The sequence below is a fragment of the Zalophus californianus genome, chromosome 12 (assembly GCF_009762305.2).
Source record: "Zalophus californianus isolate mZalCal1 chromosome 12, mZalCal1.pri.v2, whole genome shotgun sequence".
Taxonomy (NCBI): domain Eukaryota; kingdom Metazoa; phylum Chordata; class Mammalia; order Carnivora; family Otariidae; genus Zalophus; species Zalophus californianus.
This window is the reverse complement of record NC_045606.1, coordinates 83,208,093-83,221,070: the sequence shown is the minus strand read 5'-3', so window position 1 is coordinate 83,221,070 and position 12,978 is coordinate 83,208,093. Positions and strand designations below refer to the sequence as shown.

The window sequence follows — 12,978 nt, the reverse complement described above, 5'->3', positions numbered from 1 at the left end:
CAGAAATAGGGTCTGATAGAACAGCATGGAAGCAACTGGTACTGGAAAAATAGCTGAATCTGTTTTTAATATTTATTAACTGAAAAAGACATAAAATTCCACTTCTACCCCATATTCTTAGACTCTGAAGAAGGAGGTAGCTGCCGGTCTTAAGGATCTGGTGTGATACCTAAGTGCCTATCTCAGGAGGGAGAGAGATGTAAGGAAGTGAGACTCAAACTAGGGAACCCCAAAATCGGATCAGGCCCATGCCTTGCTGAGGGAGCATGGCCCGTAGCACTTGGCTCTTTTTGCCTGAGGAATTGGGGGCAACCACAAGAGTGGGCCACGCTGGGACAATTCCCTCTCAACTAGGCCCCCAGGGTTGGTGGAGTTAACTCCTCTGCTCACTGGGGCCAATGGCTGAGTTCCTCCGGAGTGAGCAGAGGACAGACATATACAGGAAGACCGTCCTCAAAGCAAAGTGCTACCAGCTTCCCTCGGGTGCTACAGGAGAAAGCCTGGAACTTGGAACCTCTCTTCCCCTCTCCTTGGTGCAGATCCACTTCCAGGAGACCCAGCTAGAGGGCCCTGCAGCCAGTCAGGTGCCCACTGAGGCCATCATACCTTCACATGAGCCCACACAGCCACCTGGGAAGCCTGTGCCAGTCACTGTCTGCAGTCTCATTGTTGCATGCCAGCCGGGTGCATGGGCCAGGCCCCCTGGCCAGCATTGAGGCCTGCCACAGGAGGGGCCTGGGCCACAGGCTGCAACCGCTGCTGGGACTGCCAGATGTGATGGAGCTCCTTGAACTGCTCCACCATGCGGTCTTTGAGGTCTGGGTTTGAGATCTGTAGCCGGATACTATCAGCTGACCAAGAAAGCTCCCCTGAGAACATCTCCAGCAACAGCCGAGCTGCTACAGGCACCACCTGGGGGAGCAAAGAGGGACAGAGAGAACCTTGGCAGACTGTCCAATCCGGTTGTGCCTGAGGCATCCACCAGGAAAAAGGGGCACTAATTTCTACTTCCTACAAAGGCTACTTATGTGTGGGCAAGCCTGGGCCTTGATTATCTCTGGCTGCCAAGCCAACCTGCTCAGAGAGTCCTCAGCCTCCACCCTGGGGCAAAGGCTGTGCCGCAGGATTCCCCCAGTACTCAAGCCAAAGCAGAGCAGGGGCTTGAGAGGTGAGATGGTGGTATACCTGTACAGTGATGAGCTTCTTCTCTCGGGGTTTGCGGTCAGGCCATTCCTCCCCAAAGCAGAAGAAGATCTCAAATGGCGGTGGGGTGTTAGTCTGGCCCTTCTGGAACAGGATGAGCTCTGCAGCAAGATCAAGACCCTCAGAGGCTAGAACCATGCCCCTGGACTAGAGAAAGCCAGGAGGAACATGAGGCGAGTCCCTCACCATTGAGAAAATGCTCCAGGCTGAAGAGCTTGGTTTTGACCTCCCGCTGGATGGGGTTGGGGTGTGAGCCGTGAGCTGAGGCGCAGGGCCCGCTCCAGAACACCTTGCACTGACACAGGCGGATGGCATACAGATCTTGGCCTTGCAGCTGGAGTATGAGCCCGCGGTCGAGGACATCCAGCAGCTGGTTTGTGTAGAAGCGCTGCTTGTCGCTGGGGATGTCCTCAGGGCTGGGGAAGCGCACTTGCTCCAGGGTCACAGGGCCGAAGAGCTCTACCTGCTCCTGGGTGGCCTCAAGCTGACTGTAGAAGAGCCGGCAGCCCTGTGGGTTGCTGATGGTGAGGGCCTGAGGTGGCCGCCCCCGGTACTGGAACTTGATCTCCAGGTCAGTCACTATGGGGCAGAGGGCAGGCCCGGCCAGTCTGTGAGCCCCACGCCACCTTGTTCTGCAGCCCACTGACTTGCTCTGTCCCGTCTGTCCAGCAGCCAGGCCATCTCGTTGGCTCTCCCACTTTCTTCCCCACCCCGCCTCACGGAGGGCCTGGCTTGAGCATCCTTGCTCTTCATCCTCCACCCTTCTTGCAAACCAACCCCCCAGCCCTACTTTACCCGGCCCAGCCCTCCTGTGGGTCCTTACGAGGCAGCATGTGGGGGCTGATCAGCAGGTCGGGCAGGAGTTGTTCACCCGTGGGGGGCAGGCTGGCAGCCAGGGGCCCGGGCTGCAGGCCCGGCAGGACCTCAGGGAGAAGCTCCCCAAAGCCAGCAGGGTTGCCGGGGGCGGGGCACAGGAGGTTGGGGTCTGGTGCAGGAGGGCCCAGCACCACAGGCTGCTGGAGAGTGGGCGGCCACTTGACATCCTCTTTGGGTAAAGAATAGGGTGCCATGGGGGGGCCAGGTTGCACTGCTTCTACAAAGGGTGGGGGCAGGCAGAGCTTTAATGCTACTTCTGGGAACCTCCCCCCCCCCCCCCCGCTAGGCCCACCTACTCTCAGCCCTGGGCCTCCCCCCAGCCTCCCTTCAGCCCCCTCCCAGGTACCTAGGGGACCTGCAGCTTCTCCTGATACTGGGCCCCCAGCCACGCCCCCTCCCAGCCCCACCTGTGATGCTCAGGCTTGGTAACATCCTCTGGAGCTGAAGGGAAGACCCAGGCAAAGGAGGAGGGAATAGGCCAGAGAGAGAGAGAGAAGGGAGGACAAGTTAATGAACTGATCTGATGCTAAAGAAATAACTCATGAGAATCACACAGGCAATTCCCCGGTGTTCAGCTCTGCAAGGCCAGACCCTGCCTTCGCTCCCAGCTCTGCCCTCCAGGCAGCTCCATGAACTCTGAGCGCCTTGGTGTCCTCATCTGCCTTCTACGGGAAGTAGTACCTACCCAGCCCCAGCTCCTGTGAGGGTGTGTCACACAACATGTGGGCATGTTTTGTACCAACGGAGCCCTAAGGAGGTTCAGGGTGGTGACTGCGTTCCTAGCCTCAGAACCCCAAGAAGAAACTCAAGAAGAGCTATAAAAAGGGCAGCAGGGCCCTGGAGGAAAGGGACCGCTTAATCCCAAAGCAGAGCAGCCCCACAGAAAGGCCCTAACAAGACCCACCACGTCAGTGCAGGCAGGTGCTGCCAAGAATGGTCCTGAGCTCCCGTTTTCCTCTTCCTCCTCCTCCTCCTCTCCTGGACCAAAAGTGTAGTCCTCACCGGGCTGCGACTCTGCAGAGCAGGGAGAGAAAACAAAGCAAGGGAGTCAGTGGGGGAGGAGAAGGAAGGCCACCAGGGCTCCGTGGGGCAGCTCCCGCTGTGGCTTCTTCCCTGCCCAGAGCTGCCCCAGCAGTGAAGTGAAGGGCCACACAGCTGCCAGGAATCACTAGGGACCTCCCCGACCTCATGGCACTAAGCTCCTTAGGTCACTAGACCTACACTCCCTGGAGCCAAGAGCCAAGAACAGGGACAAGCTGAGGAAGACAGACACGGAGCCTGGTCTGTGCCAAGTCATGCTGGGCCCCACACAGGGCCCATCGCAGGCCACTCCTGGGAACCTGGGGTGTTAGGACTTCGAAGCACGCCCCTGACCACTACATGCTGGAGGGGCCCTGGGCCTTCCTGAACAGCCTCCTAGGTAGCCCCCACCTGGTCAGGCACGGTACCTGCGGGAGCAGGGCCATTAGAGCAGACCTCGTAGATCTTGTAGGGCTGAGGTGGCATGTCGCGGGGTCCATCATAGATGAGGCGGAAATCACGGCTCTTGTTAAGGGCACAGCGCAGGTTGGCCTTCCACTTAGCCGGGTCGGCCTCGTCCACCCCCTCCGTGTACTTTCCTGTCTCCTTGGCCCAGGCCTGAGGCAGGAAGAAAAGATAGGACACCACAGAGAACCTCCACCTTCAGCAAAGCCCCAGCCTCTCCTGGCCCGTGGGAGTCACTGATGAGCAGTGAGAACTTCAGGGACACGCGGAGCCCCACCTGAGTGTCCCTCTGCACGGTGGGAGATAGGACTCCAGTCCTTCCCAGCCCTCAGGGCTCCAACAGACGAAAGGAAACCTAAGTGCTTTGACAGGCATTTCATTCACTGCTCCTGCGAGGGTCACTACAGGCACAATCTCTAAGGAGGACCGTGTCTCATGGTGGATAAGAGCATGGGATCTGGAGTGGGATTGGGTTTGAATCTGGAAACGGCCACCCACCAGCTGGGTGCCAGGGGCATGTCACTTTGCCTCTTTTTGCTGTAATATCCCCATCGTAGTGCCCTCCTCACAGGGTGGTATTGAAGACTCCAGGACCCACAGAGCCTCCAGAACTGTGCCTGCACTTCGGATGGGCTCCGTACACTTTAGCTATTGGTATTATTTTTGAGGGTAAGTTGGCTGATAGCAGGATTACAAATATTTCTTCCCTTTAACCTAGCAATTCGACTTCTAGGAATTTATCCTAGGGAGACAGAAGCATCCACACACAATTCTGCACCTACAAGGTTATTCACTGCAGCCCTATCTGTAAAAGCAGAAGATCCCAAATAAATGTCCATCAACGGGAACTGGTTAAATTAACGACCAATCCTTAGAATGGAGTACCGGACAGCAAGAAAAAAAAAGGAAGTTTTTGATATCCTGACGTGTTACAATCTTCAAGAAATATGAGGTATGGAAGGGTACGTCTACATCTATCATTTTGTAAAAAGTCGGGGGGGGAGATAGGTACCTATTTGCGCCTATGCACAAAAATCAGGAAGGATGAACAAGAAACTGACGATACTAATTGCTCTGGGGAGGGGATGGGTGGCTGGAGACAGAGGGGGGAGGGAGATTTTTGCTGCAAACCATTTTACACTTTTTAAAATTTGAATTTCATTACCTATTCAAAAATAAGAAACAGATTTGAAAAGAACCTTCAAAGGGTAAATATCAACCCACAAAGACTAAGGAAAGCATATCCAAATCTTTATTAAAAAAAAATAAGGATTCTGTTTGACCCAGCAAGGTTGAACTCCAAGAACTAACCCCAAAGAAAATCACTTGAGATATACAAAGGGTTAAGAGTTTAGAGGGGGTACATGGCAACGGGTCTTCAATACTGGAGCACCAGAAGCAACGTGAAGTGTCCAAAAGCCGGGTTTGGATAACTAAATTGTGAACCCTCCAGTGGTCACTGAAAGGGATGTGACATTTTTGGCAGAGGAAAGCTGGTTCTGATGTTGGGTGGAAAATGCAGGATGCAAAACAATATACGGTTGATTTCATACAGAAAACTGAATATATAGTTACCTCCTAGTGTTCCCATCACAGGGGCAATCTGTGGTCTCCTTTTAGAGTATGTGCACACCAAACACGCACACTGCACACGCACTCACAGGTGATGAGAATGAGACAAGAAAAGGGAGGAGGAGGGTCTCCAGGGGGGTCTTTCAGTCCCCACCTTGCTCTGGGCAAGAGGTTAAAAAAGGCACAGTGAGGGGCGCCTGGGTGGCTCAGACGTTAAGCGTCTGCCTTCGGCTCAGGTCAGGATCCCAGGATCCTGGGATCGAGCCCCGCATCGGGCTCCCTGCTCCACAGGAAGCTTGCTTCTCCCTCTCCCACTCCCCCTGCTTGTGTTCCCTCTCTCGCTGTGTCTCTCTGTGTCCAATAAATAAATAAAATCTTAAAAAAAAAAAAGAGTGAGGGGTATGCCCCGCCTCCCCTTGGTCCAAGCCTGGGGTCACCTGCAGCCAGGCAGCTGGGAGAGCAGTCAGTTTGAGATGTACGGGGATCCTCTTCTAGGGCAGGGGTGCCCCAGAAGTCCAGGCAGTTACCCATGTCCGGAGCTTACCTTGAAGATGGTATTGTCTCCGTCCTGGCTGGGGCCGTGCCGCGTGGCATGGCGCCAGGGGATGCAGAAGAATTTCCTTTCCCCATTGACCCACTGCAGCCCTGGGTACTGGCAGCTGTTCACCTGGGCCACCAGCCAGGGCTTTAATCGCACGCGGCGGGGTGGAGGGGGTGCCCTGGGGGCAGGCTGGTTCATGGCCAAGGGGTCTGTGGGAGAAAGAGGGGGTCATCAGAAGATTTCCAGATAGACACTCCCTGCAGCATAAAAATGGGGGTGGGAGGGATGCAAGGGGCCAAGCCAGGGATATTATGGCTTTCTCTTCCTCCCAGTACTGGGGGCTGGAGTGTCTCTGGTCTGCCCAGATGCTCACAGCCAATTCCCTTTTCCAACCATCAGCCTTCTTGTCTCAGGGTCACTGCATCTGTGCTTTGTGTTTGGGGGTGAGGGGGAGAAGGAGGGCGTTTACAGATAGAGTGGATGCTGTGCGTGCCCCACCCAGCCGTGCTGTACCAGGTGGGACATCAACTCCCCAGCTGCTGTGAGGCTGGAATGGCACAAAGGTACAGAGCGGCTCACTGCTGCCTCACTCCAGGGTTAGGCAGCCCACAGCCGGGCAACGACTGACATGCGCATACAAAACGCCAGCCCCCTTGCTTCAGGTGGAGCAAGCTGTGCTCCAGAGCTCCCTGTGGGGTCAGGCTGGAGGCTGTCTCCAGCCCATACCACCTCTTTGCTCAGCTTTCTTCCTGCCCACCCCGCTTCCCTCCCTCCCCTTCTGCCCTCCCTCTCCTTGTCCAGAGGACTCCCTCACTATATCACCTTTTAGGAGACCTGGTTGAAGAGCAAGTCACAGCGTGTGAATGGAGAGAGGGTTTCCACACCTGTTCCTCAGAGCTTCCTTCCCTCCTCAGTTTCCCTCAGGGATGAAGCTTCCCCACACCTGGACATCTTGAGAGAAATCCCATCAGCCCACTCAGTCTACCTCCTGCATCACCAGGACAGCGGCCTTAAGTGGGACTTAAGAAATACCAGCCAACTGATATACCCAAGATGCTAGAAGATTCTGTCCTCCAGCTATTTCTCCCCCACCAGCCTGCTCTCTCCAGGATCCTCCTCTGACTCAGAGTGTGGTGAGACCAGAGGTCGGAGGAAGGCCACTGGGGCTGTGACACAGGCAAGGGTCCATGGTGGGGCGGGCCTGTCAGGGAAGAAGGAATGGCTGAAGGAAATGGGGCATCTGGGTTGGTGGATAGCGACAAGAGCTATCCTTAACACTTGTGGTACCACCGTGTGACAAGAGGACGAGGGTTTGAGTCAGCCTCCACCAAGGCAGACTAGATCCAGGTTGAAAACATTTCTAACAGCTAAAGCCATGCAACTAATAGGCTAGGCCTGGGAGCAACTGGTTTCTGGGGGTCCTCAAGCCTGCCTTAGGTGGGAGACTGGAACAACATGATCTCTCAGGTGTGGACCCTATCATTCCAGGCTTGCTTAGAGCTCAGTTTTCCCAGAAATTCCCTGCCCAGTGCCTTTTTGGGCTGGAGGTGCTAAGTGCTGCCTCCACGCTGCTAAGTCCCCATCTGCAGGCCTCTCCTCAGAGCAGTGCCCAGCTCTGGGCTAGGACAAGGGAGAGTGGGAGAGCCCCCAGGCCTGTCCCCAGGCCTCATAAGACTGGTGGCTCAGTTCCCCTTTCTGAACTAATCTCCACCCAGCCCCAGGGGAAATGAAAGTGGCCAGACCAGAAAACTCAGAAATCTGACTCACTGTGAACTTGAGGGGGGGAAGGTCCATGGAAACATTGACATTTGGGTCCCTAAAACCAAATTCTCAATCCCCTACCCTGTAGCTCATTGCCCAATCCCCAAGCCTTGCTGCTGGTCATTACACATTTATTGTGGTTCACAGCATGGGGAAGAGCCTCACCCACCACAGTGGTATTTATAGTTTCCACCTGCACCCTCTGCCCAGAGCCCTTGGTCCTCTAACAGACCTGTGATAGTCATCAGTAGCTGCCAATTGTGGCTAAGTGAAGGTGGACAGAGGAAAGCTCTGTCGACCCAGAGCAGAGGCAAGTTACCCTGACGCCCACCCTTCCACGTGGTCAGGCCCGCAGCCGAGCGGGGGTGGGGGGGTGGGGGGGTGGACCTGGGACACCAGAGAGGGCCTCCTTCTCTGCCCAGGGCAAGGAGGAAGTCAGCGTGAGCCCTGACACCTAGCCTGGCCCAGCAGTCCTGCTCAAGACAAAGATTTTGAAATTACTCATGTCAGTAAGGTACGATCGCTTGGGGCGGTCTAAGGAGTGGGGTATGGAGAGGAGACTCTCATAACAAGTCCGGCCACGGCCAGGGGAGGGTGTCCAGCGGGCCAGAGAAAGGTCTTCAGCCTCAGGTGCACCAGGACCAGGCTCAGTGTGTTTGCCAAGGAGGTTTCCTCCTGCCTAGAGGTGGACTTAGATCTCATTTCAGACTATCCTAATGCCAAGAGTTCTGAATTTCAGTGGGTTTGGGCCCCATCCCTACTTTGCTCCCAGGCAGAAACAGTCACCTATAGTCCCAGGGGACCTCAGAAGCTATAGCACCACCTTGGAAAGCCCATCCCACATTCCATGCCCCTTGCTGTGAGGACTTGATTTTTCAATAGAGGGCAGGCCTGACCAGGTCTGCCTTCTCAGGGGTCTGGAGACCTGGGGTGAGATTTTTGCAGTCCCCAGGCCTAGGATTTGAGCCCTGGAGAGTGGGGAAAGTCAGAAAAACCATCAGTTTCCATGGAAATGAGGAAAAGAGGTACGGGCTGCTGAGGACCTGAGGAAGCCCTCATGGGTGAATTTTACAAAAGCGAAGCATCTTTTCCTTCTCAGGAACTCTTGCTGAGGTGGGGAAGCCCCACAATTCACCTCAGGGCCCTACAGTTCCAGGAGCCAACCTTGCCACCTGTGGAGTTTGTCGGATTCACACCGTCTCCCGGCAAACCCCATACTAAGCTCAGGGAGAAGGCAAAGGGTTCCCTGCACCTGGTATGACCCTAATCCCACACCCTCCAAGTGAGTTGACCACATCCTGAGACAACCTGGGGCTCTCAGGCAGCAGATGCTTCTCTCAGCTTCCTTCAGGGGAAGGCCAAGGTGCAGGGGGAAACCCCAAAGTAAGGCCTTTAGGTAAAAAAGAGTCGTTTCCCAGTGCCTCCCTAGACTTGACAGGAGTCTTAGCGCCCCGACCAGATCGTTCAAGGGAGGGCGGGGACTCTACCTCTGGCCCCCGCTGCCCCTCTAGCCTCCTCCCTCGGGCCCGCCTGCGTCCCGGCTGGTGCCGGTCACTCACGGGCCAATCCTGCGGAGCCACCTCCAGGGCTCGGGCTCGGGCTCGGGATCTGCCTCTCCAAGCGCTCCCCCAGCTGACGGCGCCCCCTGTCTCTTCCCCACTCTTTGTGCCCCTCCCCCGACTGCGCTTTTGGGGCGGCGGCGGGGGGAAACACCTTCTACCCGCGTCGCGGCCACAGCCTTCTCACTTTCCCTCTACTTTTAGACTCTTACTTGTTTTGTTTCTAAGTTCGAGGGAAGGACGTAAAGAAACTAGTCCAAGAATTGCTCCCGGTGGTTCTTCTCTGCTAGGAGGGGCAGCTCCTCTTGTCTGTCGCGAGTCAGAAGACGGCGCCCCTACCCGACACCATCTGCCCACACACTCTGCCCGAATTCCTGCCATTGGCCTTAAGGTCCTGGGAAGGCGAGCCCTTTAAGCCTCATTCTCTTAACCGACAGGGTGAGGGGTGCCGGGGGAAGAGGGATGCAGAGCGCGCAGAAAGGCGGAAGACCCTCTAAGACCCAAGCCAGCCCGCCGTCGGGCGCCCGGGAGCTCCCCATCCTTGCGGTGGCTTTGGCGAGACGGAAGGAGAGAAGAGCGGAGCTGGCGCCCCTGGCATTGGTGGCCACTCGGCCGCCCGGGCCTCCGGGCCTCCGGGCGCCCGCGGGACGGAGGCTGTTAGTGCCGGGCATCCCGCGCTGATCCGGACGTAGGAAGCCCCTTGGAGGCCGCCAGACCGAGGGGCGCGCCCAACAGTAGGCGCACTCCCCACCCCCACCCCACCGCTGGAGCTCCACTGCCCGGCGGAGCGGACGCGGACCCGCTCCCGCCCTGCCCCAGTCCCCCGCCCGCCGCCGGCAGGTGCCGGGAGGGCGCGGAGAGGAGGGCGGGCCGCCGGGACCTACCTGTCTGCGGTGCGCCCGCGTGGCTGCGCCCGGGAGCACGGGCCGGGCGGCGGGGCCGAGCTGAGCTCTCCCCGAGCTGCGCCTCCCGCCCGCCTGGCACTTCCGCATCGCCCGCCCCCGCCCCTGGGCCGCGGCTGCAGAGCTTGGGAGCGCCCGCAGCGCCCCGCCCTGCCCCTCGGGACCACCTCGCCCCACCCCGCCCTGACCCGGCGACCGAGGGCCCCCGAGCATCGGGCCCGGCCAGGCCCCCCTGCAGCCCAAGGCCTCCGGGGAGACGCCAGGCAGACTACTGGGCTCCGGCAACCTGGAACGGCAGACGAGTCATTTGACAACCCCAGACCCCTTCCCCACGTTGCCGAAGTGCTCAGCGGAGCCCGGGAACTTCCCCAGCCCGCGCCCTTCGGGAGCTCAAGATCCGGGCAGACACAGGCGTCAACAGAGTGCATACGAGGGCGCCGTGGGGCCGACTGACAGCTCGTGGGTCCTCGCTCCGCCCTCCCGAGCTCCTTCGGAGGGTCGCTCCAGGGCCAACCGGCTGGCATCCGTTTCCGGACACCCCCTCCTCGACGTGCTTGCAGGCAGGGTTCCTCAAACCACTCTGTCCCTTTCTAAGTCTCAACCTTCGCACCTGCCTGCCTACCCCAGCTCTCCCTCCCTGGTCGCCCTCAGGACCTCTCAGGGTCAGTGCGTGGTCTCTTGTCCCGCGTGTCACACTTACCGCTGCTTTGACCATCCACCTGCTGTTCTGATCGTTCTTCGGTTCCATGAATGGGTCTCACCGGACTCAACCTTCATATGTCCTGTTCCTTCTCCTGAAGCATTCTCTGCTTGATAATGACTGCTCTCCGAATTTTGTTTCAGCATCATCTCCTCTGGAAGCCTACCTTGACTTCCTCTCCTTGGTCAGGTTACTGAGCTCCCAAACTCATCCTCCTTGGCTTCACTTATGAAATTTTTATTTTAATGTTTGATCCCCACTGGAATCAGCTTACTCAGGGACTATTTTTGTCTTTTCATTGTTTTCTATAATAATTTTTTTAAGATTTTATTCATTTATTTGACAGAGAGAGAAAGCACAAGTAGGCAGAGCGGTTGGCAGAGGGAGAGGGAGAAGCAGGCTTCCCGCAGAGCAGGGAGCCGGATGCGGGGCTCGATCCCAGGACCCTGGGATCACGACCTGAGCCAAAGGCAGACCCTTAACCGACTGAGCCACCCAGACGCCCCTAATTCTTTTTTTTTTTTAAGATTTTATTTATTTATTTGACAGAGACAGAGACAGCAAGAGCAGGAACACAAGCAGGGGGAGTGGGAGAAGGAGAAGCAGGCTTCCCCCCCAGGAGGGAGCCCAATGTGGGGCTCGATCCCAGGACCCTGGGATCATGACCTGAGCCGAAGGCAGACGCTTAACGACTGAGCCACCCAGGTGCCCCAGGTGCCCCTAATTTTTAATAAAAAATATTTTTAAATGAAAATTTTCAAGTTAATTGATCAAATTTTAGATAGCAACTAAAATATATATGTTTTTGATAGTATTATTTGCCCTTTAAAGTTTAGAGCTCCTGTGTTTTTTTCCAAATCCAGTATTAGTTGATGAATCAGAAGTTTGACCTTTCCCTCCTCTCCTTTTCCCTCTAGGAATGCCCGGGTTGTTCTTCACTACTAATCTGCATCATTACTTATTATGTGCTGTCTTTTTTCTTATTTTCTGCATCTCCCTCTCTCTCTCCCCCAACCTCCAGCCCTAACATAAATTGGAAATATAGTTATGTACAAGTATTTTATTATTTGTATCTGCTGAATATTTCACTATTTCATATTTTTAAAAATTTAAAGTGTGGATGGGGAAAATGTGGATCGGTAGATTGTTTTATATTTTTCTTCTGTAAAAATGAAACTGCCATTAAATAGAAAGTGGCCACCACAAAATGGGAACCCTTTTCCACCGGAGATCAGTTACACTCGATAGAAAAAATATTCTACGTTGGTCCAGAAAATATATCTGGAGAAATAGCCACCAAGAGATTTCTTTTATTGTCGTATGTCCCACACATAGTCTGAGGGACCATGAGACTCCAGGATGCTACCCCTTACCCACTGTCCCTCTTGCTCAGGTGAAGTCCCTGCTCTTAGCGACTCTGTAAAGAATACCATGCCAGGGCTGTGTGTAGAAGAAGCTCACCACACTTGAGCTGGCATCCATCCCTGGTGCTAAGTGACCTTAGGCCAGTCCTATGAATCTCATTCTCTGTCTGTAAAGGCGAGAAGATGTTACCGAGCTCACAGCGTTGGCGCGAGGCTCCAGTGATAGGGACTAGCTCTGCTCCCCTGGGGTCCTGCCTTGCCCAGACCAGGGGAACTTGAACCAAGAACCACTCTGGGCCAGAGACATAGCATAGGAAGGAAGGGGCAGGGGCAGAGAGCATCCTTCAGGCTCTTCCAAAACAGAGGGGTCCCCTTGCCTCCTGATGTTGTCTACGGTGAAGCAAAAGCAAAAGAGAAGTGGGGCTACACCCAACCCCCATGCAATCACTCGTGGTCCCCCACCCCCACCCCACACCCCCAGCAGGGAGCAGGGAGACTTGGCCTCCACAGTCCCAGATATGTGTCCAGGCCCCTCACTCCCAACGATGGATGAGCTAGCCCCTGTCCCCACTTCCCCTGACTGGGGTGGCAGATTGAGGGTGTGGTGAGAGGCCCAATTCCGGTAGAGGCCAGGGTGTGTGAGTGTGTGGGTGGGGGGAGCCGTGTCACCAAAGGGAACTGAAAGAAGCCTAGTGTGAGTGGTAGGGCCAGAGGACAGAGGTGCAAGGTGGAGTGGGACAAGAACCCCCCCGCCCCCCACCCCCTACGCCCCCCCACCCCCCCCAGCTATGGACCTGCCCCTTTCAGTGCAGGCCTGTGCGAAAGACAGCTACCTTTACCTCCCCTCCGGGAGACCCACCCTCTCAGCCTCAGCCCTTGGGATTCCCCAGGCTCACCTGTCTCCCATGTACCCCCTATTTCTGGGAACTTGTTGCCTAGACATCAGGCCCTGGAGTCTGATAGGCCTGAGTCAGTCCCTGGCTCTACCACGGGGGCATTGTGTGACCTTGAGCAA

The 12,978-nt window shown here is 56.1% G+C and overlaps 1 protein-coding gene across 1 annotated transcript; it reads right to left on the bottom strand.

Annotated features, from left to right (window-relative positions):
• Positions 1-50: 50 nt before the first annotated feature.
• Positions 51-10,358, bottom strand: IRF5 (interferon regulatory factor 5). Its single transcript, XM_027573638.2, has 9 exons — positions 9,882-10,358; positions 5,681-5,886; positions 3,528-3,717; positions 2,984-3,093; positions 2,487-2,520; positions 2,027-2,296; positions 1,390-1,782; positions 1,186-1,304; positions 51-912 (listed from the first exon to the last, which is right to left on the bottom strand). The coding sequence occupies exons 2-9, from the start codon at positions 5,873-5,875 to the stop codon at positions 664-666; spliced, it is 1,560 nt and encodes a 519-aa protein (XP_027429439.1). The 5' UTR covers positions 5,876-5,886; positions 9,882-10,358; the 3' UTR covers positions 51-663.
• Between the last annotated feature and the right edge of the window lie 2,620 nt (positions 10,359-12,978).